The 25,846-nt window shown below is 40.8% G+C and overlaps 2 protein-coding genes and 1 long non-coding RNA gene across 3 annotated transcripts in view; 2 read left to right on the top strand and 1 right to left on the bottom strand.

Moving 5' to 3' along the window:
- ARHGAP29 (Rho GTPase activating protein 29) overlaps positions 1-3,969 on the top strand; it is a 48,235-nt gene extending 44,266 nt beyond the window's left edge. Inside the window, exons 22-23 of the mRNA XM_081949156.1 lie at positions 472-582; positions 2,281-3,969. Of these exons, the coding sequence (XP_081805282.1) occupies positions 472-582; positions 2,281-3,164 (995 nt within the window). The 3' untranslated portion in view covers positions 3,165-3,969. The remainder of the gene's footprint in view (positions 1-471; positions 583-2,280) is intronic.
- An 8,802-nt stretch (positions 3,970-12,771) lies between these two features.
- On the bottom strand, positions 12,772-25,598 carry LOC309388623. Its single transcript, XR_014174822.1, has 3 exons — positions 25,544-25,598; positions 14,586-14,673; positions 12,772-12,906 (listed from the first exon to the last, which is right to left on the bottom strand). It is a non-coding gene; the product is annotated as an uncharacterized lncRNA (long non-coding RNA).
- ABCA4 (ATP binding cassette subfamily A member 4) overlaps positions 12,822-25,846 on the top strand; it is a gene marked incomplete at its 5' end in the record, with an annotated part of 130,766 nt that continues 117,741 nt past the window's right edge. The window contains 3 exons of the mRNA XM_081946038.1: positions 12,822-12,887; positions 21,571-21,664; positions 24,432-24,573. Coding sequence (XP_081802164.1) covers positions 12,822-12,887; positions 21,571-21,664; positions 24,432-24,573 — 302 coding nt within the window. The remainder of the gene's footprint in view (positions 12,888-21,570; positions 21,665-24,431; positions 24,574-25,846) is intronic.

Below are 25,846 nucleotides of genomic sequence, written 5' to 3'. Positions count from 1 at the left end.
AACCACTTGTGATATAAAAGGCCATTCCAGGGAGTCAACCTGATTGAGGAAAAACAATAGTAGCCCCATTTGGTTAAAGTTAGGGTTAGGGTTAGTCTAGATGAATAGTGATGAGGGCACGACACACTGTAATCAAATCATTTTACCTGAAGTAAGGCCACCATTGGCACACCAGCCAAAGCTGGGCAAAGGCACCCCTGGCCATAATCTACCTGTTGATGCAATTGCAACTGCAAATCCAGGAGGAACTCATTTGTGGACCTCTTCCTTCAGGGACAATGCAACTCTTTCCAGAGGCAACACAGGGGGGTACTTCAATGTACATCTGTAGCTCAATCTTAACTATGTTTCAGTTTGAACCTGCTTTCTACAATTCACATCCTAACAATCTCCATAGTTGACTTCCACATTATATTAGATTTTTGTGGGCAAATATACAGTAAATGCTTGCATTGCTGGTTTTTATCTTAGAATCCACCTGTACTCTTGAAAGAAAACTCAGTCTTGGCAAGCAAAATTCTCCTTCAGAATCTACTCCTGTCTTGGCTTTGGAAAATGACACCGTTCCTATAAAAGAATCAGGTTAGTTTTATTAACTATGGAATATTTATACAGTTATTATTCCTATTACTGTTGAATTATTCTATGTTTAAAAGCTAAAGCAATTGTTTGTTTAGATTAAATTGGTGCCAGTATTGATGAAAAAATGTCAACTTTTAGGGTGTTCATGTAATTGGAAATCTTTAAAGATTAAAAGGTCACTTGAAACTTGAGTTAACACTTAAAGAATATTTCAGGGTAAAAGTGCATTATAATTAATTCTCAAGTGCTACATCTATAGCTTATTTTTGCATACTCTAGCTACAGTTGGTAATATTTTTGACAGATCTGCAACTTAAAATCACATAAATATGTAGTAATAGCTTTTAAAATAACTGTTCTCCATTTGTGTCATATTAGGTTCAGGTAGTCCTCGACTTGCAACAGTTCATTTAGTGACTGTTCAAAATTACAATGGCACTGAAAAAAGTGACTTATGGCCATTTTTCACACTTACAACTGTAGCAGCATCCCCATGGTCATGTGATTAAAATCCAGATGCTTGGCAACTGAGTTATTTATGACAGTTACAGTGTCCTTGGGTCACGTGATCCCATTTTGCGACCTTCTCACATGCAAAGTCAATGGGGAAGCCTGATTCACTTAACAACCACGTTACTAACTTAACAATTTCACTTAACTACTGTGGCAAGAATGGTCATAAAACGGACATAGCTCACTTAAAATGTCTCACTTAGCAGCAAATATTTTAGGCTCTAATGTGGTCATAAGTCGAGGACTACCTGTATTACTAAAACAAAATCTTGTGCATAAATAAAAATAGCTCAAATTTGATTGATTACCTGCCATTAAGTCACAATCTGCCCCTGATTAAATCTGTAACAAAGCACACTTCACTGACCTTGTTCCTCTAGCAGAATAGGGATTAGCTGGGCAAACAGCACAATTTATGCAGGCTTACAGTTTGCTAGATAGTGCTTGAACATGATATCTGCAGAGCCTGAGAGTTCCCTAAGTCTGTAAATGCTGTCTGTTGTTTGTCCTTTTACAGTCTGAATTTTGCCAGCTTAATTATCATATTCAGTTTTTCATAATGATGAAATAGGTAAAAGTATTTAAAATATTGTAGTTCTCTAATATTTATGGTAGGTTATTGTACATTGTTCCTAACCAATGTAGTGCTAAATTTGAATTATGAAAACATCTTTATGTAGGTAGAGTCTAGTTGTAAGAATCTTTCGTTTGGGTTGTTTTACTATGTTAATTCTGCAATTAGCCTGACTTTCAACTAATGAGAGCTGTCTGTCCAGATATGTTAGGAATTCAATCACTTGAAATTCCCAACAAGTGATTCCATCTGAAGAATGCAAAGTTGGAGAAGCTTAAGTTAAAAAACAAATATAAAATGTTTGTGTTCATTCTACTAGCAAAAACAAATCGGAGGGATGAAATTCCATTATGGGAAGCTTCTTGCAAAACAGTTGTAGGAGAATTCCTTCCTTCTTAAATTAAGTTGAGGAACATGAATCATAATAAATACAAGAAATATAATTGGATTCTGGAGTTGGCTGATCTGTCTTTCAGGCATAATTGTTATAAAACAAAGTGTAAGAAGAGACACAAAGAAAGAAATGTGATTATCTGAAATGTATATCTTTTCTAGTTAATATTCAAGATTAATACCTTTTGATGACACTCGAAACATTCTTTCCTTTCTAGAAAATAAAGCGACTCCAGTTTCAGATCAAGACAATGGGAAGCATGACTTTGAAACTGATGGTGTTAAAAGTGATCAGTTGATAAGATCTAAACGTCATATAACCAAAGTTCAGATGCGCTGTCAAAAGTCCAAACCATTTTTTCGTCCTGTGAGTTTACCTTTAGGATCAATGCTTCCTTCTTGTGCTTTAAATGAACAAAACTTCCAGGATGCAAGTCTGAACCCAGACAAGCTTGGGAAAAGTCTTATTATTGAAGACATTTCTGAGACACAGTCACTTCCCTCTGCTAATGCTGGCTCTAGAATCTCTTGTTATGACCCACAAACTCTGAAAAAGACTTGGGACAAGCAATATAAACAGTATGACATGACATCAAAAACAGCAAAGATTATGACCAGTATCCATGAAAACCTAACACAAGAATCTATAAATACATGTGCCTTAAACCCATCTGGCAACATTGTTAATAATTCAGTGAATGCCATACTTCTTTGTAAGCCATGTACAGGACGGATCACAACTATAAAGCCTGTAGGAGAAGCTCATTCCCCAGTCTCGACTCCTGTTGGTAGTTTGAAAAAGCCAAGATGTTTTCAACCACCAGGAGGAACATTTTATAAACCACCATCCAACAATAATGCCAAACCAAATGATGACAGTTCTGCATCCAAACGCTGTGCAGCAATAATCCATAACGACATGCCAGGACTAGGTGTGAATCCTGGCCTTGATCACAGCTTTTTGGATTCCTCTAGCCAACATAGAAAGCAACCAAAACCTAATGTTGAAACCATGTCCCCTACAAATTTGAAGCCCGCTTATCAGAGATTAAGGCCAAAGCGGATGCAAGAACTGGAACACAGGGAAGCTCATTTTGTGTAAGGCACTCAAAACTTCTGGAATAGTTTTTTTTTCTTGAGGATTTCACCTTTGTGCCATATTGAAATTATTTTTATAAATATCTGTACAGGCATTTTTAAACATTTGAATGAAAAAAGCTGTGAAGACTATTGAAGTTAATTTTTTATTGTTATTATTATTATTTCATTTTTCTCGAGAGTATTTAAATGCATTCCAAATGTATGAGCAGCTAATATGAAGTGCACTCAAAAAACCTTATAATCTACTTCATTTGTTCAATTGTATTTTTTCTCATGAAAGCCTACTTAGGAGTGCAACAGTGAAAGGAGTCCATATTCAAGAATAAATTGTTTATTAAGACTGCAGAGTATGAATGAAATATAGATACTTAATTTAAGAATAAACCAAAGCTTGAAGCATTGCTCTAAGTGTCTGTATTTAGTTTTTTCTCTACTCTGGACAATTAAATGCTCTCTAGTTCACTGAAACAAACAGTCTCAAGTCACAAACAGAAATACTGGATATGAAAGCATAATTTGACACTAATAGTCAACTTGGCTGAGAAAGTATGCAGCAAACTGTTTGGAGCCGGAATAATAAGTGTCACTTTCCTGTTTATCTGTTTCTTGTATGATGTTCTATCCTGAAGTAGTTTAAGAGTCTCAGTGTTCACAATGAATTAACAAAGTTTCACCTATGCTGGTTGTGTTCTTCTTTTACTCCGTTTTGTTTCATTTATCCTTTATTCCTGTTTTATGTTACCATATGTACCATATGTAATATTGGCCAGTGACTGAAGTAAAGTATTTTGACAAAAGTTATACAATACCCTGTTGTTTATTTATGCATTAACAGATCAATGCTTAAGGAATAATTGTGCTAGGATTTGATGTATTTTAGATGCAGACATAGATGTATAATACCGTTTCGTGTAGATAATGCTGCATTTTTGCCTGGCAACTGAATAATGCAAATATGAAATATATATCTGATGCAGCAAGGAATATGAATCTGAAAATTAAAGTATCAAGCACCAATAGAATTGTGTCTGGAAGGGAAAATGGAATCAATGATTGCTAGTTATATATAAATGGCTAAAAAAAACTAGAGCAACTGTATACTTTGTAAAATATTTGACTAAAGATGGATAAATGTGGAAATTTTAAGACCTGCAGTGACAGGAGAAAGGCAATAAGTAGTATGGGGTTTGCTGCAATAAATGAATGTTTATAAAAAGAAGTAATCACTATGAATCAGAGAGTGCTTTTGCCCAGTTTGTTACAGAGATGTGAAAGCTGCATCAAGAAAAATACACTAAGTTGAATGCCATGGGAACGAGATCCTTTAGAATTTGGGTATAATAAAACAAGAGAGGGGTTCAGAATGAACGGGGTTGAATGAAGGTAAAACTGTGTGACCGCTACAAAATAAGTACATTGACGTTTGGTTATAAAGAAGGGAGGAATGAAAATCAAACTCTAAAATATATAAAATGGAAGATGAAAAAGTAAACCAAGAAAATTGTAATTGGACTATCTTGATGAGATCCTCATAAAGGTAGGAGTGAGAAGCTTAAAGAACAAAAGGCAATGGATGGAGGTGTGTTATAGCAATGACAGGTATAGAGTGGTATAGTGACTGCTGTAATTACATTTGGCTATATTTTCTTTTACGTTTTTATTTTTTTTATTACAATTTCTTACCTTTTTTCCTATGGTTTACCTACTGGTGGCTATAATTATCTGGTGGCATTGTCAAAATGTACATGCAACTTAAACAAAATTAAGATCTTAACTGATTAGCCATTTAAATTTTGTCACTAGATTGTTTACTACAGGAATGAGAGTACTTACAGTATTTGTATTTATATATTGTGCTCAGTACTTCTGGCATGATAAAACACAGCTGGTCAGATTGGTATGGTGATTACATTCAAAGCAATAGATTGACTTAGATGAGGGGAACTCATCCAATTTGTAGATGACAATAAGCTGGCAGGAGTAGCCAACATTCCAGAAGATAGGCTCAGGATCCAAATGGATCTTGACAGACTCGAACACTGGGTCCTATCCAACAAAATGAAATGGAATATAGAGAAAAATAAGATTTTACACTGGCAAGAAAAAACAATTATACAAGTACAGTTCTTGGAGTCCTAGTGGACAATCACTTAACTGCTGAGCTAGCAGTGTGCCACAACAACCAAAACTAATGTAATCCTTGGCTGCATAAAGAGTGAGACCGAGTTACGATCACGAGAAGTATTAGTACTGCTTTATAAAATATTAGTAAGACCACATCTGGAATAATGCATTACAGTTTTGGTCACCACATTAGAAAAAAGATGTTGAGACTTTGAAAAGAGTTCAGAGAAGAGCAACAAAAGTAACAAAGGTGATTAGGGGCTTGGAGACTAAAGCATGAATGGTTACAGGAATTGGGTGTGGCTAGTCTAGAGAAAAGGACTAGAGGTGACATGAGAGCAGTGTGGCAATATCTAAGGTGCTGCCATAAAGAAGAGGGAATTAATCTTCTTTTCCAAAGCACCAGAAGGCGACAAGAAATGATGGAAACTAATCAAGGAGAGAAGCAACCTAGAACTAAAGAGAAATTTCCTAAAATGAGAACAATCAACCATTGGAACGTCGTACCTTCAGACGTGGGGGCTTCATCACTGGAGGCTTTTTAGAAGAGACTGGACAGCCATTTGTCTGAAATGGTATAGGACAAACAGTTCAAACTCAAGGCCCATGAGCCATCATCGGCCTGCAATGTGGTTAGATCAGGCCTGTGGGGCCACCCTGGAAAAAGCAAGGGGCTGACCCCTTGCCGTTGCTTTGCCCACCCATCCTCACTCTGCTCCACTTTACCCCGCCAAGGAGCAGCAGAGCCGGGACCACCAGCTACCAGGAACAGGCGCTGCCGCCCATTTCCCTGCACTTTGGTTGGAGCAGCATCAGAGGTGGGTTGCTACCAGTTCAGCTGAACTGGTAGTGGAATGTTGGCCTGGGTCGCAGAACCAGCAGTGACCCAGGCTGGCGCCTCTGCATCGGTTTCCTGGTTGCTGCGGCATGTTTTTGGCATTTTTAATGTTCTGCGCATGCACAGACCTATTTACAGGCAACTGCGCACGCACAACGAACCAGCAGCAACCCACCCCTGAGCAGCATGAAGTGGCTCCAGAAGAAGTCTCAGGCTCTGGAGATGCTTTTTGTTGCCGCTTTCTAGGCTCAGGACTGGTGGAAACCATGCCCACAAGTATGGCTTCTTCCCTAAGGCTGGGGTGTAATCCAGGGTGTAATCCCAGTGTCCCGTGGGAACCCCCAAAGTGGAAATATTTATGTCTCCATTCAAAGATGTCAATGACAATCTGCTGGCTACTAGAAACCCTGCCCAGGGACGATCCTATTTCCAAACCATCACATTGCCACCCTTGTGGGTAGTGCACTCCGGCAATAGCTGTTGTAGTGAAAGACCCTGAAATGAGGATTGGGGGTTTCATGATGCAAGAGGGAAACATTCCTGAGTCGTTCAGATGATTTTAAGCCACTTCCCTAGGAAACAGGAACGATTGCTAGAGTAAAGGCAGCTGATTCAGCTTCGGCACAAGCACTTCTCTCAGCTTTAAAGGTTATAGTATGCATCTTTGAAAAGAAAGAAAGTGACTCATTTGCTATATAAAATGCCCCAGCCTATGTCATTGTGGAAGCGTGTGCGCGATTATAGTTTGTTCAAAGGGAAAATACTGTGAAAATGCAGCTAAAAATCACAATAATTTTGCCAATAAATAAGCTTGTAATAATTTTAGCATGTAGAGCTGTAAAAGTAGATTCAGAGTGTTAGGTGAATTTAGAAAACTGCTTCCTGCAAGCTTTGTCCTCCACACTTCCACACGCAACAGCGTCATTCTCTGCACTGCACGGGGAGACACCAATGATGTCTCGGATTGGGAGAAAAACATTCTCTCCCTCTCCCTCCCTCCCTCCCTCCCACACACATGGCTACTAGCAGTTTGGGGAGGCGAGCTTGTGGGGCACCGAGTTGTTCCCACATCCATTTAGCAGGTGCAACTTGTTCCGTCCTGACCCAGCCGTCCCAAGTCAGCCGCACCCAGTGAGTGGCGTCGAGTTGGCCAGGCCCACCAAGCCACACCACCTGGCCACTATGAGTCATCAGAGTCTTACATTTAACTGGCCCTTTGTGGGCAACTGTAATGCTGATGCAGCCCTCAAATGAAATTGAGTTTGACACCCCTGGTATAGAATCGTCTCCTTGAGTAGGGGGTTGGACTAGAAGATCTCCAAGGTCCCTTCCAACTCTATTATTCTGTATTCTGTAAGTAGATCCTAATATTTATACATTATTGAAATATAGACAGCAGCATCAAATATTTCCATGAATTTAGTTAAAACCTTAAGTTGCCAATTACGTGTAATGTCTGCTTGATTTTGCTATGGACTTAAGAACTCTGACCATTTCAGGCATTCAGATCAGTTGATAAATTTCTTGCAAGGACTATTAAATGCAGAATTTTCCCTTCATGCGATGGGGCTTACATTCTGAAAACAAAGCTGCCCCACATTAAATTGAAGGATTAAAAAAAATCTCCTTACAACTGAGCTTTGATAAGTGTTCACTGTTCCTGAGATAAGGCATTCCTCTGTGGTCATGTTGGACTTCCTTTCAGAAACTCTCTCAATTCTCATAGCCGTGCAATGTTTTTGTGGTAGATACCATTGCAAAAGAGGTAAGCCAAATATTTTTTTGAGTGTTATTCTTAAATGATGCAACCTTTGCTCTTTTAAAAAAAAATCTTAGTGTGGGAATGTTGCTGGTTTTGTAATGTGGCAAGTATCAGATTGAATATGTTTGGGTACAAACATTAGAAATTGTAAACCTCTAGATAATTCTGCAGTGAAATCGAAGATATCTCTACTTAAGTTGCAATGATTTATATAAAAACAAGGCCATTGTATTTTGCATTACATAATCATTGTAAATGCAAGGTACAGCCTTTTCAAAAACAATTTGTAAGATTTTTTTTGGCAGCCAAGTAAAATGATGCTTGCATAAACCAATGTAATGAATAAATTAAAATGCAAGATATGAGACACCATTGGTAACAATTGTATATAATAGTCTGGAGGTAACTGACTATTCTATAGAGGCGTAGTTCTCTATAGAAATGTTTTTCAACAGAATTCTTGATTTTTTGGGAATGTAATTCTAAATAGCACTGCAATAAGACAATTGTCTTTATGAGACTTTTAAATACAACCACAATCACTCCATGCACACGCTAGTTTTTTTTCTTTTTCTTTCTTTTTTCATTTCTGTTATAATTTTGCACCAGTGAGGTTAAAACCAATTTCGTTGTATTTAAGTACAATGACAATGAAAATGATACTTACTTATACTTATTATCTCATCTTTGATTTTATTAATATGTTTCTCACCAGTCCTTTACAACATTTTCCTATCTAGCTTATGAAATGTTTAGAAATTCTACAAATGCACATTTATTTCTAGTAAAATATCAAGTGAATAATACAAAAAACAATTCCCAATATTCTTTTACCTCCAGTAGGCCTTATAGTATTTTTTTTCTTTACTTAAATCTTGTAAAGTCATATCAGACGTAGAAACACAGATGGACTGTACCAATACACCTTATCTGTTGAGAAACTTTACCTGTGTTAATCATGGTGGCCGATCATTTAAAAATGTATATCCTTCTCCTAAATGAAGAGTACGTACATATGCTTCATATATACATGTCCTCAGGCATATTTGGCTGTATAGCTACATCTTAAGGATAGCTATCTATCAACAAATAGTGCCCTTAGGTCATGAAAACAAAATGACTCTAACATTCCAGTTCATAAATGTCACGTATGCTGCTGGTGTTGCTTCAGCTGTCCAATCTAATATAAAACTTTGTTCTAGCTAGGGCCTCATAAATTATCTTTCTTGTGAAGGAGACATTGCATTTTTAACCACCTAGAGAACTGCTAATAAAACCTAAGCATAACTAATCCCAGAACATATCGTAATCATATTTTTAGGCAGTACGGACTGCACACACTTATATACTTTCTCCGCATGTGCTGTTTCTCTTTATTGAATGGCTCTTTTAGCACCTGGAATACATCAGGTTGGGAACGGATGAAAGCAGTGCAAACAATGCAGCTTTTTTTAAAGTCCAGTTATTCCTGCTATGTGTAGGATCTCTGGCTAAGAGACAGAGATGGCACGCAGGAATGACTCTGATAAGATCCTTCACTCCCCATCACCACTATTTTAGCCAAATCATGGTCTACATAATCATTTCAAAATGGAAACTAATATACAATAATAGGGAACAGATCCCTTCACTGACTGGTTTGGAGCATCAGCAGGAAGCATTTTGCTTGTGCGTTCCTTCTCCTCCCTTTCCTTCCCTCATGTTTTGTTATTTCTTTCATTGCAACAAACTTTGCTACTGAGGTGGCAAACTGGATTGAACAAACCTAATGAGAATTGCAATCCCAGCTTGGATCTGAGTTTGCCCTCACCTGGAAAATTCTTTTCTCACCACAATATCCTGGTTACAATATGGTGCAAACTATGATTTTGATAAATCTCAAGTGTTCTATTAAAGCAAACTTTTAAGCAGGAAAGAGAAAACATGGGCACAGATATAACAGAATAATATTTCTGATGCATGAACTGGAGAATCATAAGAATCATAACAATACCTTTCCACTCCTCCAGTGATGGGAAAAAAGTCTCTGTACTGTATATTTATTGGAATAGATTTAGTTCATGCTCAGGGTCTAAAAATTAATGTTGCAAACTGGTCCTATTTAGATGTAACTCATGTTGGATTGTGATAGCTGCAGTAAATATTTTGGAAGTTTGCACATATAAATACAATTAATGTTTTACACCCTTTCAAAAATATAGTTAGCATCCTTCAACTTCCAAGATCTCTACCATTGTATAATTAGCCAATATCTGGAATTTAAATGGAGAGCATTTCTTTTTTCTTTTGTTTACAATTTTGATAATTATAAAGATCCATGGCCTGATCGTAGAAACCCTACCCAAAGCAAAAGTAGGTCACAAACACAGTCAACAGTAGTTAAGAATAGCAACAAGTCAGTTCTCATATCTTCAAATGGGATTTATAATTTAATTAAGAAGATTATACTTAATGTAATCCACAAGTCAGATGTTGGAACAGCTTGTCATAAAAGCAGCTTTCTAAAATAATCTTTACTTCTGAGTTAGCTAACAATGCATTCCTATGTATAACAATTTAGAATTGCATAGAATACAAGAGGCATTACCCCTAGGTAAATGTATATAAAATTGCAGCCTATATGATTGCAATTACATGCTCACTTACTGGAAGTAAATACCATATCACCGAGTGGAATTTACTTTTGAATGGTCATGTGGAGGATTATGCAAGGATTATGTTCTAATTTGTTTAGATCTACATTTCAAAAGTGGCATTTATTCTTTGTTGGATATGCAATCCTTAGGAAGATGTGCAGGAAGAGGATACATTCTTTCATGGTCTAATCTACAATTTGTCTTTGGGAATTTCAAAGGAAAAAAAACGTAACAGCCCTATAGATGGACAACAGCTACACCATTATTATGATGGTTTCATTGTTTGGCAATGCTATGATTTTAAAAAATGAAAAAAATATTGCTAGCAATGAATGAGTTTTAATAGATACCTGCATTTATATACTCACAAAGTTTATTTCTGATTTTTTTCCCTTTATTTCTATTCATTGGAGGATGACATTCAAAAGTCACCAACCTAAGGAATCTTACTTACTTTCAGATCTATTGTTTCCCTTTCTCTTTGTTTATAATCATCCTCTCCAATGATGGGATTCAATTTTGTTTACTACCAGTTCTATGTGTGTGGCAGTGGAAGGTTACTGCAAAATCCCCCTTTCCTCCTGATCAGTGGGATTTGGGAGGCAGAGAATAGATGAGGGTGGGGCCAGTCAGAGGTGGTATTTACCAGTTCTTCAAATTACTCAAAATTTCTGCTACTGGTTCTCCAGAACTGGTCAGAATCTGCTGAATACCTCCTCTGATCCTTTCCTTCCCTTCCCTTCCCTTCCTCTTACCCAAGCCAACCCAAGCCATTCCTTCAGGCTCTTCAAAATTTACTCCACTTACATAGAAGTCACAAACATCCATAACAACATAATGGTTGTCACCATAGTCTATGACTTTTTGCTGCTTATCATGGCTTCGGTCAGTCAAGGCTTTCACATAAGACTTCCTAATAATAGAGATAGAATGTAAATTAGATAATCAGCCATACCTATGGCAAATGTAGAATTTCCAAGTATCAGCAAGGACATTACCAATCCATTTCGACATATATTTGCCAGTATGTGATAAGTGCAACCAAAGCCAAGTTTTACTCCAAACACTCACATTGATTTATGCAAGTTGGGAGTCTTAGAGGTTACCTAGAAAATCAGTGTATTGTTGTTTGGATGCCTGCATTACACCAACTAGTCATCTGAGATACATTCAGAATATATCATGATGGTTATATATATATTTATTTACACAGGATAGCCCCCTGATTGAATATACCCTAAATTTTAGGAAGGGAGAATCATTTGCCTTCTGAATTTTGTTGGATTCCATCTTTCATCAATCTTAGTGGACAGGAAGTTGCAGGCCCATAATATCTGAAGAGCCACACTTTCAAACGTTAAACAGTCCAATTTAAAGACCTTAAAGGGATCAAGAAAGCAAAGCATGTGATGTGCCCATCAGCAACTTGCACCTTGACAACAGATGGAGCAGATATGGTTACTCAGCCATAGTCATTCCCACAAGGTGAGATAAGCGTATTTCTATTTCAATTATACCAAATATCTCCAAATGTATAACTGTACCTGTAAAATATTATTGCAAAATATATGCATATTTGTATTGCTGGGTTTTGTTTTGTTTTTTTGCTGATCTGTAAGTGGCCTTCCTAGTGCATAATGAAAACTACCTGTAACATAAAAGGTTAACTTACTAACCACTTGATTATTCGGCAATCTTCTGGTCCCAAACTGATGTTCAAGGAGATAGCAATAGCACTTAGACTTATATACTGCTTCACAGTGCTTTCCAGCCCTCTCTAAGTGGTTTACAGAATCAGCATATTGCCCCCAACAATCTAGGTCCTCATTTTTACTGACCTCAGAAGGATGGAAGGCTGAGTCAATCTTGAACCTGGTGAGGTTTGAACTGCCAAATTGCAGGCAGCCGGCAGGCAGCAGAAGTAGCCTGCAGTGCTGCACTCTAACCACTGCACCACTGTGGCTCATCTGATCCATCTGAAGGGCAGGTGGGTCATCTGGCAGATGAAAAAAAAAGTCCCACCCCCTATATAGCATAAATTCATGGGGCAGAATAAAAGATCAAGACTAACTCACTTCTGAAACCCTGTAGTTTTATGACTGGGTCTAGATACAGATATACAATTATATAAAAATTTCAGTTCAGCAGCTTCATACCCACATAGGAATATCTGCTAATCAATTCATTTATTTGTAGGATTCAGAGGCTTATGTGAGAAGATAATAGCAACATATTTTTGGCCTCCAGACTTCAAATGATTTTTGGTCTTCAAATTTGCGATGCGGTCACTGCTTCAGAATGAGTTTCTTCAGAAAGGTTAGACTTCTTCTATGGAAAAACTGGATACTGCGAAAACGGCAAAAAGTAAGCACTTAATGCATATCTACAAAAAATAAAACAGATTTGTATGCTTCAAATTCTTTTAGAGAAACAGAATTAAATTCAAACACCCTTTATACAGGTAGTCCTCAACCAGGGGTGGGTTTCTGCCAGTTCTAACCTCTTCTACAGAAGAGGTTCCACAAATCTACAGTGCCATTTAGAACCGGTTCCAGCTTCCTCCCCCTGCTTGTCCGCACATCATCAGCAAGAAGAGCGAGAGGAGGAATTCTGGGAGTTGAGGCCCACAAGTCTTAAAGCTGTCAAGTTTGAATACCCCTGGGGTGTTTTTTTTTTCTAAAGGATTAGGGGTGCAAGGGTCTTGTAACTTGACAGCTTTAAGACTTGCATTCTTCAAATTCCAGAGATTCTGAGCCAACATTTTGGTTGCTAAGCAAGAGCATTGTTAAGTGAGTTTCACCACATTTTACAAGTTGGCCACACCCACCCAGTCACATGGCTGGCAAGCCACTCCCACCTGGTCACATGGCCGGCAGGCCACTCCCACAAAGCAGGCCACACCTACAGAAGAGGTTCTAAAAAAATTTGAAACCCACCACTGTCCTCGACTTACAACAGTCCACTTACAGACCTTTCAAAGTTACAATGGCACTGAAAAAAGTGACACGAGCTTTTTTCACACTTATGACGGTTGCAGTATCCCCATGGTCACGTGATTTACATTCGGATGCTTGACCACTGACTCACATTTATGATGGTTGTAAAGTCCTCACCTTCTGCAACTTTCTGACAAGCAAAGTCAATGGGGAAACCAGATTCACTTAACAATCGTGTTACTAATTTAACAACTGCAGCGATTCACTTAATAAATGTGGCAAGAAAAGTTGTGAGGCAAAACTCACTTAACAAACTTCTCACTTAGCAACATACATTTCATGCTCAATAGTGGTCGTAAACTGAGGACTCCCTGTATTCTCTATGTTTTAAAGGTAAAATGAGATGTGCTTTTGTGATTAATCTGTTCTGATCAAATATTTTAATTTGAAGTTTGGAATAGTTCAGATGTACTAAATTAATTTGTTACAGAAGGCCTCCCCAGAAAGAAGACTGAACCTAGCCAACTTCAATGCATCAGTGTAGAAAAATCTAGAGAGATTCATTTCCTCTTGATGCCCTGTTATACACTGACTCAAATAGAACACAGGGCTGGAAGATAAAAATAGCCAGTGGACTTTTCCTACAGGAAGCAACTGTTCAAAGATTTAAATCTTTTCATCTGCTGTGGTTCTTCAAATAACAGGAGTTTGTTATGCAATTGTCTCTAGACCAAAGCATACCAGACCATTTGAAGATTATAGATTAAACCTTTGGATTTGAGTGAATTAAACTTATCATGAAATTGACAAAGTCTTTGGATATTTGGATATTTGCAATCTATTGTACATTTCATACTTTGCGGAAGTGCATTACAGTGGTCTATTGTACTGTGGGGAAAGGAAGAGAAAAGTGGCTTGGGGGGAGGGAAATAATTCATATGTTTTGGACTAAATGACTAAATGACAAAATATTATTTATATAGCTGCCCATCTTCTGGATGGCTCCCAATCAAGGTTAAAACAACACATAAAACTGTATCTAAGCTATAAAACTAAACAGATTAAAAGCAATAACAATATTTAAACAGTAAACAAAGCAGTGAAGGATGGACCTGGCAAATCTTACCTGGAAAAGAAATAATGGCTACAGATGCAAACCAGAGGGGAAAGGGTTGGGATTACACTTTTGGATACACCCACATCTGAGGCCATACCTAAGAGATACAGCATTTCACCAATTCACTTTTAAAACAGGCCATGAGGCAATGCAATTTCATACACCTTGTTGCTACGGTGAAACCTCACTTCAATTTTGAATAAAAAGTAGTGATAGAATCATGTTTAAAATTGGGATGGAGCTAATGGAATACCTAATTTGCTAGTTATATTTTCTTGGCATACATAAGACTGGTCAGTACAGTACCTTTAACTACTGCTGAAGCTGTTCTGATCTATTGGATTTGTAATATGACAATTTACATTAGCCAAAAAAACCTAATTTTGAGAGGCAAGTTGAAAACTCTGCTCTTTTATTATCCTGCACATTTCCATCTTTTCAATCAATCCACATATATGCCCACCTCCATCCCACAGTCCAAACATCCTGAAGCTTTTCTAAGGGTTGGGTGGAGAAAATTAAAGCCTGAGGCCTATGTTAATGCTCTTTCTTCGGTTTCCTTTAAGTCAAATCCAATAAGCCACCCGACTCTGAAAATTAATGGCAGAATATTTTAAAATATGAGATTGTTATTCTCCCAGTAGGTAGAGACATCATCCAGACATGGGGTATTCCAGCCAGTATCCAATCGGACTGGGTCTACCAAATTGACAAGTCCCGCCCTCTGTGCTAGCCTCTCCAGCTTAGACTCAGTCCGTTTCCATTGGACTGGCTGTGTCTGGTGATCTCTCCGATTGATTATTAGATAAAAGTAGTATTAATTTGACTTAAGTTTCGATTCGATTTATTGGCTATTATAAAACTCTAAATTCTCAAATTTGGTGCTTGGGGACAAGGTTTCGGGATTTATTCCCGGTACCTAACGGCTTCTGAGGGAATTGGGCCCACAAGTTATTCTCTCCAGCCTGTTTGCTGCCTTTGCTGCTTGGCTGTTACATGGAGGTTTTTCAGCTCCGTTTCGCCGTTTGCATCCTTGCGGCTCCAAGTTGCCGCTGCAGCTTTGACGATCAGCAGCCTCCCTTTCCTGAGTCGTCAGCCGCCACCGCCGCAGACGCCCCATTGTGTCACTCTGGATTGTCGTCGTGAAGCAGCGAATTCCCTTGTCAGGGATACGGCTGTCATTGATCGCCTGAGCGATTGCAGCCTCTGACGACCAGGAGGTGTGGCGACATAACTGGCATTGTCGGTTCACCTTTATAGTCCCTCAGAGGACACGAAGATTCCAGGTGGCCATCTTGGAAGAGGTTTTTGGCGGGAAAAAGTGCCAGCAGCCATTTTGAATCACCGAAAGTTCTGTCTGCCATTTTGAGAGCTCCATTCAAGGTCGTAAGTAGAATGGCGTCTAAGGTTTCGGATACTTTACCTGTTGATTCCCCTCAGGATTCTCCTCCTGCCTCTATACCACCTACGGAGGTTGCAGAATTGATAACCAGAAAAAAGGCAGGCCCTGTAAGGGAGGTCCCTCCCAAGCCTGCCAAGGTTTAGGCACAGAATAAGAAGGCCCAGGATGGTTCCCTTACTTCAGGACCTTGCAAGGCCAAAGCCAAGTCTCGCCACTGTGAGGAGTCTATTCAGGCCACAGTGACTCCTTCTCCAAGTGCCCAGAGTCCCCCTGAAGAGCTGTCCATGGACACAGATGGTGACCATTCTCCTCCTGCGTCCCCCTTGCAACCTGAGCATGCGGTGGTTGTCCCTGATGAGTATGATTCTGAAGGGGAAAGGAGTCTCACCCCTGACCTGGATGTTGGTTCCCCTCCTCCAAAAGGGAATCCTTGTTATCTGGCTGACATGGCTGATATTATAGCAGCTGCCATAGAAAGAGGCATTGCTGCTGGTCTGCAACATCGTGCTGCTGGGCCTTCCACCTCACAAGCAGCTCATTCTTCTAAGAAGGCTAAACCTTCCAGCACACAGGGGGTACCTGATGACTCTTTATCTCAGGTTTCTGTTTCAGAGGTGGAGGAACAAGTCTCCAGGGATTCTGACCTTTCTGATGATGAGGATCTCACGCCTGCTCCTTCCTCATTGGTAGGATTGTTTAAACCTGTGTTGTTTCGCTCCCTTCTCTTTAAGGGCAAGAAGGCATTCCTGCAGCCAAGCCATTGGTCACAATGGAGCAGGACAAGACTGACATGACTGATCCTCTGTTTTCCAGGCCTATGGTGGAAAAGGATGTGGTCCCTTCACCTAAGCTTTTTCTGGACCAGAACCAATGGGCTGCACCAGGGTCTGGTCCTCTCCCTTCTGCTTTAGATAAGCAACTTTATAACGTGAGTCAGGAGTTAGCTAAGTTGCTGGAGGTACCTTCCATCGACCCCCTGATAGTGGTGCTGTCTGCTCCTAATACTGCCACAGCTGCATCTGAGGATGCCCTCCTCCCGGAGGACAGAAGGTTTGATCAGACTTTGGTCAAGGGGCATCAGGCGTCTGCATGGGCAGTGTGGGCTTCTTCTTCTGCCTCTTTCTTTAACAGGGCAGCTTTGCGTTGGCTGAAGCAACTATAAGAGAGGCTTCCTCCATCCAAGGAGAACCCACAAGGACTTAAAAAAACTTAAGGCTGCAATGGAATATTCTGTGGATGCCTCCTTGGATGCAGCACACTTCGCCTCCAAGGCCATAGCTTCTTCTATGTCCACGCGACGTCTTTTGTGGCTCAAACAGGAGCAGGCGGAAGCCAGAGCTAAATGGAGACTGGCTTTGGCACCATTTTCTGTGGATCATCTATTTGGGCCTTCACTTGAACCTATGCTGGTGGAGTCTAAAGATAAGTGAAAGGTTCTGCCTTCTGCTACGCATAAGACTGATAATAAATCATCTTCCTCTTTCTTTCGCAGGCAGCCCTTTCGGAACACGGACGGGGGTTTCAATTACTCCCATCAACAACATCAGCCTCCCCCCAGGCAGGGATCTGCCACCTATGACAGGTCAGGCAAGAGTTCCCTTCCCATTGGAGGTCACTTGGCGGCCTTTGCAGATCGTTGGGATGCCATCACCAACGATGCGTGGATTCACCGCACCATCAGATTCAGATTGGCTCTGGAGTTTCTCTCCATCTCCCCGCAGCACTTCGTCACATGTCCGGTCTCCAAGGACACCCTCAAAAGAAGGTTGGTGGAAAAAGCTATCCAGCATCTCCTTCAGATTCAGGCCATAGAGGAGATGAACTCCAACCAACTGGGACGAGGGTTTTACTCCCATCTCTTCATAGTGCCGAAGTCTTCGGGGGGTTGGAGAGCGATTCTCGACCTCAAATGTCTAAATTATTATGTAATTTATCGGAGGTTCAAGATGCATTCCCTGCAATCCATCTTGGAGAGTGTTCGCCCAAACGACCTCCTCTCCTCGGTGGATCTCACAGAAGCATACCTCCATATCCCGATTCTGGAGAACCACAGGCAGTTTCTCCAGTTCTGTTACGCCGGAAAGCACTTCCAATATCGGGCTCTCCCTTTTGGCCTCTTTTCGGCTCCGAGGGTCTTCACAAAAGTCCTGGCGGTTCTTGCAGCCCATCTGTATGCCATGCCTATCTGCATTCTTTGTTACCTGGACGACATCATCTTATTGTCCAGAATGACACAACAGGCCTGCAGGGACATTCAGACCTCTCTGCAGGCACGTCAGAATCACAGATTCCTGGTCAATGCCCAAAAGAGTCATTTAGATCCTACCACTCACCTCACACATCTAGGGGCTGTTATAGAAATGACCATAGGGAAGGTTTTTCTGTCTCCGGAGTGAAGATTGAGCATTCGCAGGTTAATCACAGATATACGGCTGCGGCGCAAGGTCCAGCTACTACAATTGTCGCAACTGCTAGGGAAGATAGTGTCTTGTTTTCACATTGTGCCGTGGGCTTGCTTCCACAGTCGTCATTTACGGTGGCTTCTGTTTCCCTACCAGCAGTCCGACAGCAGCTGTTCGACAGTTTGTATATGTCTCACTCCGGAGGTAAGGAATTCTCTACGTTGGTGGCTGTCTCCAGCTCTGTCGCAGGGCACCCTGTTCAGGGATCCTCAAAGACTGGTCCTCACCACCGACGCAAGTCTTCTGGGGTGGGGAGCTCACATTCAAGATCACGCAGTTCAGGGGCTTTGGTCCCAGTCTGATCTAAAGAACATCATAAACTGGTTAGAGTTACGAGCAGCGTATCTCGCACTACGCCATTTCAGGGAACTAATCACCAATATGCACGTACTAATCCTTACAGACAATACCACCACAAAGGTGCATATAAACAGGTGGGGGAAATGGGGTCAAAGACTCTAATGACTTTATCATTTCAGTTAGTGGCATGGGCGGAGATACATCTACTTTCCATTCGCTCAGAACATATCTCAGGCATTCACAATCTGCAAGCAGACAGCCTCAGTGTCATGAACATTGACCCGGCGGAATGGAGCCTTCATCACAGTATTTTCCGACAACTCTTGGAGAGGTACAGTCACCCAATTCTGGATTTGTTTGTCTCTTCCTGGTGTCAAACAAAAGGAGTTCTTCCACTGTAGGCCTCCATACCTAATGTTCTTCAGTTCCTTCAGTTGAGACTTGACAAGAGACTGTCCCCAAATATGCTACGTCAGCAGATGGCAGAGTTGTCTTCGGTCCTGTCCATAGATTCTTCCAAGCCACTTTCGCATCAGCCTCTCATTCACCGTTTTCTGAGAGGCACTACCAATCTCAAGCCTCCTACAATACATAGATTTCCATCTTGGGACATTGACAAGGTCTTGGAGGCATAAACAGGGGGTCTGTTTGGACCTCTGTATTCAGCATCTCTGTATCATCTGACAATCAAGGTTGTATTTCTTGTTGCAGTCACTACGGCCAGAAGAGTTTCTGATATTGCTGCATTGTCTACTAGACAGGACTTATGCATATTTCACCCGGACAGGGTTGTCCTCCATCTGGATCCTACGTTCGTACCAAAGGTAAATTCCATATTTCATAGGGCACAAGAACTGGTGCTTCCGGACGTTTGTCCCAATCCAGTACATCGGATGGAATGCAAATGGCACTGTCTTGATGTGCGTCGGGCCTTGCGGGTGTACATCAAGCACACTGCGGAATTCAGATGGTCAGAATCTCTTTTTGTACGTTTCCAAACTGGAGGTAAGAACGGGTCCAACGCTTCTTCTACAGACATTGGACGTTCGGTTTGCTCAGCTATTTCCAGGGCATATATCGCCTTATCTCTTCCGGTTCCACCACAAATCACTGCACACTCCACACGCAGTGCTGCCACTTCAACTGCTTGGTCCTCTCAGCCCCCCTTGGAGGAGATCTGCAGGGCTGCCACGTGGACAACACCAACACCATTCATACGCCACTACAGGATAGACAGATATGTGTCGGCAGATGCAACCTTCGGATGGCGCGTATTGCAGCGGGTGGTGGCTCAACAGTATTCTTAAGTCTTCACTCCATTCTCTCCCATGGGACAGCTTAGGCTTTGGTATATCCCATGTCTGGATGATGTCTCCACCTACTGGGAGAATGGGCATTGGATACTCACCTGATACGCCCCTTCTCCAAATGGTGGAGACATCATCCAGCCCCACCCGAGGACTGTTTTGTTCGGACTAATTTTTGTTTTTTATGTCAATAAGGAGAGATCACGTTTTAATCTGTAAGTGACACAGCAGTCTAACATTATTCTTCCTTCATCTAAGCTGGAAAGGCTAGCACAGATGGTGGGACATGTCAATTTGGTAGATCCAGTCTGATTGGATACTGGCTGGAATACCCCATGTCTGGATGATATCTCCACCATTTGGAGAAGGGGCGTATCAGGTGAGTAACCAACGCCCATTTTCAACTCTGGAACACAGAATGCTGAAGGAACCAAACATGAATAGTGCCGTCCTATCCGTGTTTATTGTCACTGTCTTCAATTTCATGGTTACTGGAGAGCAAATGCCCTGAATGCTCAACGTGGTCCTATGCCAATGATGGCCAACCTATGACACGTATGTCAAAGGTGACATGCCGTAACATTTTGAGTGACATGCCAGCATTCACCCACACCCAACTGTCAGTGTTCTTGAAAGCAGACATGATTTTCAGAGGCTGTGGAGGCCTTGCAGGAATGGGGAGTGGGCAGCTGCCGTATCCTTCAGAAATCACGTGAGAGGGTCACACTCTTGCAAGGCCTCTGGAGCCTCTGAAAATGGTGGAAGAACGGGCCATACTTTCACATGGTTTTCAGAGGCTGCAGAGATTCTCTGAAGTCACTTCAAGAACGAAGGCCTCAGGAAATCCAGAGCAACCTCAGGTAGGCCTCAGAGGCCGGTTAATAGAAAAAGAACATCACCTGAATATAAGCAACGCACAACAGATTCTGGGGAGTGCTGAGGGCAATGGCACCATTCCCCACAGCTTGCGTACTTTGGGGGATGGTAGAAGGTGGCTTTTTTGAGTAGCAGTGGGGTGGCAGTAGGGCCAAAGTTGAGGCCCAGGTTTCTACTTCAGGCCCAGCCTTGTCGCTGCCCCTGAGTGCCACTGTTCAGCCTAAACTGGGAGGGGGGAAGAGACAGAGAATTGTTTCTTTTTGGGTGGGGTGGGGGTGATACACTGGTAGAATCAAGTTAGGCATTTTCTGAATTTTTGACATGCCACTCCCAAGAGATTCACCATCACTGTCCTACACGTACTTATTTGGAAATACGTAGGAAATTTTAGCATTGAAAACATGAAAGCTTAAATCACTGCTATTGTAAAAACAGTCCAACATAAAATACCACATAAGACATTTAAAAAACCAAGCAATATTTGATTTTAAGGCTATGGTTTCCAGACAGAGAACATGGAGAACAAAAAGCTGGACATGTTCTCTTTTTCTTGGATGATGTAAACCTAAGTCAGATGGAATGAATGCCATTTCTCAAACACTGTATGGAATTGATGCATCTAATTGTTGTTGTTGTTTTCTTTCCAGCTTCGTCTGCTGGTTGAACTTCTATGGCCGGTTTCTTTATTTCTTGTCTTGGTATGGCTGAGGAAAGTTACTCCAGTCTACCACAAACATGAATGTAAGAGTGTTATTTATATTCATTTTTTTTAAAGGAAGGATAGGCTCCTTGTTGGTGAAATTTAAGTCAAATCAAAAGTAACCGGGTATCCAGAGGGTTTAGGTTTCTACTGGTTGAACAGAATCTGGTAGTGTCAGTTAAGAAGGAAGTAGGAGATCAATGCCTCTGCTATTCTCAATCTCAAATTTAAATTTGAGGGGGAAGGGAGATCAAGGGTTGACCAGCCTTTGACTCTGCAGATGGAAAAAGAATAGGAGATTACATCATCCAGAAAGCATTTCCCTACTTGATTTGTTGGGGGATTCATGAAGATGCGAACATAATGATATTCCCAATTTAGGTCATACTTTACTTCCAGTCTTAACCTGGCCATGCCATGGTTCACTCCTCACTTCTTTCCAAGTCCATTTGAAGCTTATCTTAACCTGTTTTCCTCACAATGCAGAGAAAAAGATACAGAAAAGTAGAAGTCTCAATCTGTGCTCTTTCTTCAGCAGATAAACAGAGGAATGCAAAAACTATATTGCTCCAGAAATGCCCCTCTTCCAGCTACTCTAGGTTACGCAAACCCCAGAAATCACCCCACACACAGCCAGTCCCCTAATACATGTATATGCATGCCCTTGTGTTTCCAATACACACTAAAGAAAAAAAAATCTTTTAGCTGAAAAAGCAGCAGTTACAAAGAAATGGCTGGAAAGACATTAGGCAACTATTATTCTGTTGCAGTTAAACCCCACCTTCCTCGCAGGCTTGTTATGGTGATAAAATGATTAAAATAAAATAATTGAGATCTAATGTAAGGGACATATGGGTTCTAGTCCACCCTCCTGGGATAACTTTGGGGAAGTTACTATCTCTCAGTCCAATCTAATTCACATATTTATTGTTAGGAGGAAAAATTGGAGGAAGCACCACATGTATCCTTTTGGGCTCTGCATGTAAATCCAATAAAAATAAATAAAGGATACCTTCATGTATGTACAGTCAAGCTCTCTTATTATAGTAAAAAATGCAAGAGATAAAACCACTTGCTTAGCAGTGATGATGAAATCACAGCAGGTCAGCATGTTTGCATCAAACAAACTCTTCTCAATCTATGATTGCAAAACTGCCATCAGTTGGAGTAGAGAAGAATGAATGATAGTCTTGATGATGTTATTACATCGTAGGTAATTAAACACCTGCAACAAAACAACCATGCTCAGAGAGCACCAAGGACCCCTCATACAATCTAAAGAGTTTACAAATTAGAATTATCGTATCTGTACTGAAAAGCTCTGAATGATCGATCACCAGAGTACAACAAAGAATTTAAATATTGCTTTGAGATGTCTAATGATCTCCTATATATATTTTTTGCAACTCTAATACAGGTGTTCCTTGACTTGCAACCATTCATTTAGTGACTCTCTGAAGTTACAATGGCCCCCCAAAAAGTGACTTATGACTGTTTTTCACACATATGACTCTTGTGGCATCCCCATGTTCATGTGATCAAAATTCAGGTGCTTGGCAACTGAGTCGTATTCATGACGATTGTCATATTCCAGGGTCATGTGATCACCTTTTGTGACCTTTTGACAAGCAAAATCAATGGGGAAGCCAGATTCACTTAACAAACATATTACTAACTTAACAATTGCAGTGATTCATTTAACAACTGTGGCAAGGAAAGTCATAAAATGGGCCAAACGTCACCTAAGAACTCTCTCGCGTAGAAATTTTGGGCGCCGTGATGGTCGTAAGTTGAGGTCTACTTCAATGGGAGATAGCCACTATGCACGCATAGGATGTTGAACTTTACATGGGGTACAGGTGAATGGATAATAAGAATCTTGCCCTGAAAAAACAAAGTTATTCAACAGCATCTATACCAATTATGGCAAATCTTTTTTGCCTCGGGTGCCAAAAGCACACGCGTGCACGCTATTACGTGTGCCCACCCCATAATTTAATTCCCCCCATGCTGTGCCCCCTGCGCATGCGTACATGACACACCCCGTGCATGTGTGCATGACTTTCCTGGAGCCTGGGGAGGGTGAAAACAGCCTCCACCCCCCCCTCGGAGGACGGAAATGGCCTGTTTTCCAACTTCCGATGGGTCCTGTAGGTCCATTCCCCCCCCCCCCCCACAGCTCCAGAGCCTTTCTAGGAGCCTGGGAAGGGCAAACAACGGCCCAACAAGCAAGCCGGAAGTCGTGAATGGACTTCTGGGTTGCCCGTTGGGCAGTTTTTTGCCCTCCGGAGGCTTCAGGGAAGCTTCAGGGCGAAAAACGGCCAAAAATCAAGGTCGAAAAACAGCTGGCCAGCATGCTCATGCGGACTGGAGCTGACAGGGCAATGCCTCACATGCCCTCAGAAATGGCTCCATGTGCCACCTGTGGCACGCGTGCCATAGGTTTGCCATCACAGATCTATACTCATCCCCATCTGGGTATTTGCTTGTCTGGCTCTTCTAAGAGGGAAACAGTCAGTACTCCAACCCCATCAAAAAGCTGAGCCATTTCTACCCATCTGAGCTTGTGTCAGCAATTTTGCACACTAGTTACAGACTTAACTTCTGTATTCAGCTTTTTCATAACTGAAATGTTAAGCCACGGCTATCTAAATCAAATTTAAGTTTCAGTTTAAGTCAAATTTGAATATGTTTATATCTTATTCCCCCAAAGCAAAAATTGTTTGTATGAGTAAAGTATTTTCACTGCAAGTGGCTTTGATTACCAATGCTAATGTTTCATGCCATGTGTTTGTTTCTTATATGAAGGTCACTTTCCAAATAAAGCAATGCCTTCTGCAGGAACTCTGCCATGGTTGCAGGGCATCTTTTGTAACACGAACAACCCATGTTTCAAAAGCCCCACCCGTGGAGAATCTCCAGGTGTCGTTTCCAACTATAATAATTCCATGTAAGTAAGTAAAGGATCTCCTTGTCTTTTAGGCAGGAAGAGAAAAGATTCACATGTGGCAGACTTTGATATATTAAATATTATGTACTCTATAACCAGTGGTAAGATTCAGCCCACTTAAAAACCGGTTCACCAAAAATGTGAGCGCACATTCATACACTCATGCGCGGCTTCTACGCATGCATGTGCACATGGCTACTGTGCATGCACGGCTTCCACCACGCGGCAAGGGACAACTGACCAGCCTTTTGGGGCCTGCTCCACTCCATCTCCGCTCTCCGGGGCAGCGACTGCTTCTCTCCTCTGCTGATCTTGCTGGGAAAGAGAGTGTTTCTTCTGCAATTTAGCAGCTGTGAGCCGCCATTTCCCTCTAAGTCCCATCCGGAAAACGTGCAGTACAGAGAAGCAGCATTCAACATGGGGTGGGTGGGGTTAGCCGGTGGTCGATTTTACCAGTTGAAAATCATAACAACCCAGGCCTATAACCCAGTTTTGTGATCCACACAAGTCGGTGAATAAAAGCAAAGATAGGCGTTACATGCATTTTAGTTTTAATTCTTACTTTTCCAGATAGAAGTCTGACATCCACATAAGATCTGTCCTTCATCTAAATATTATTTAAGAATATAATATCCAATATTATTTCTTTGTTCATTAATTTCCAAACTTTGAAATAATGTGTTAATTTTGGGGTTTTTTTAACCATTGAAGTAATGAAATGATCCTATCTACTTGCTTCCTGCTAACTTATCTTCATCTCTCTTTCCTTTCTTATTAAGAAATGCACCAAACAATATTTTAACCACTAAGAATACTCCCACCAACATTGATAGGACAAGCCACCGTTTATAAACAGAGAACAAACTGACTTAGGGAGGTGGGTGGCTTCGAAATGTGAAATATAAATAAATAAATAGGAATTATCAATGAGTTCCAAAAAGCAAATATGGAAAAGAAACAAATCTTTTACTTAGTCTTATTCTCCCAGTGCTCTGCAGACTGAGAATGGCTGATTTCTACAAGATTTATTTATTTATTTATTTATTTATTTATTTATTTATTTATTTATTTATTTATTTATTTATTTCGATTTATCAGTCGCCCCCTCTCCACAAAGGGACTCGGGGCGACGTACAATTAAATCAAAATACAAGTGTGGCATGGAGGAGGTGACATCAATATATAACAATCAAATACAAATGGAAGCCAGTAGGTTCAAATAAATAACAATCAATTAAAACAATTAAAACAGTTAAAAACCCCAAAATTTATG

The sequence above is a fragment of the Natrix helvetica genome (genome assembly GCF_964273705.1).
Source record: "Natrix helvetica genome assembly, chromosome: 3".
Classification (NCBI taxonomy): Eukaryota; Metazoa; Chordata; class Lepidosauria; order Squamata; family Natricidae; genus Natrix; species Natrix helvetica.
Note: the sequence above shows the minus strand (reverse complement) of the source record. Positions and strands in the feature narration are given on the sequence as shown.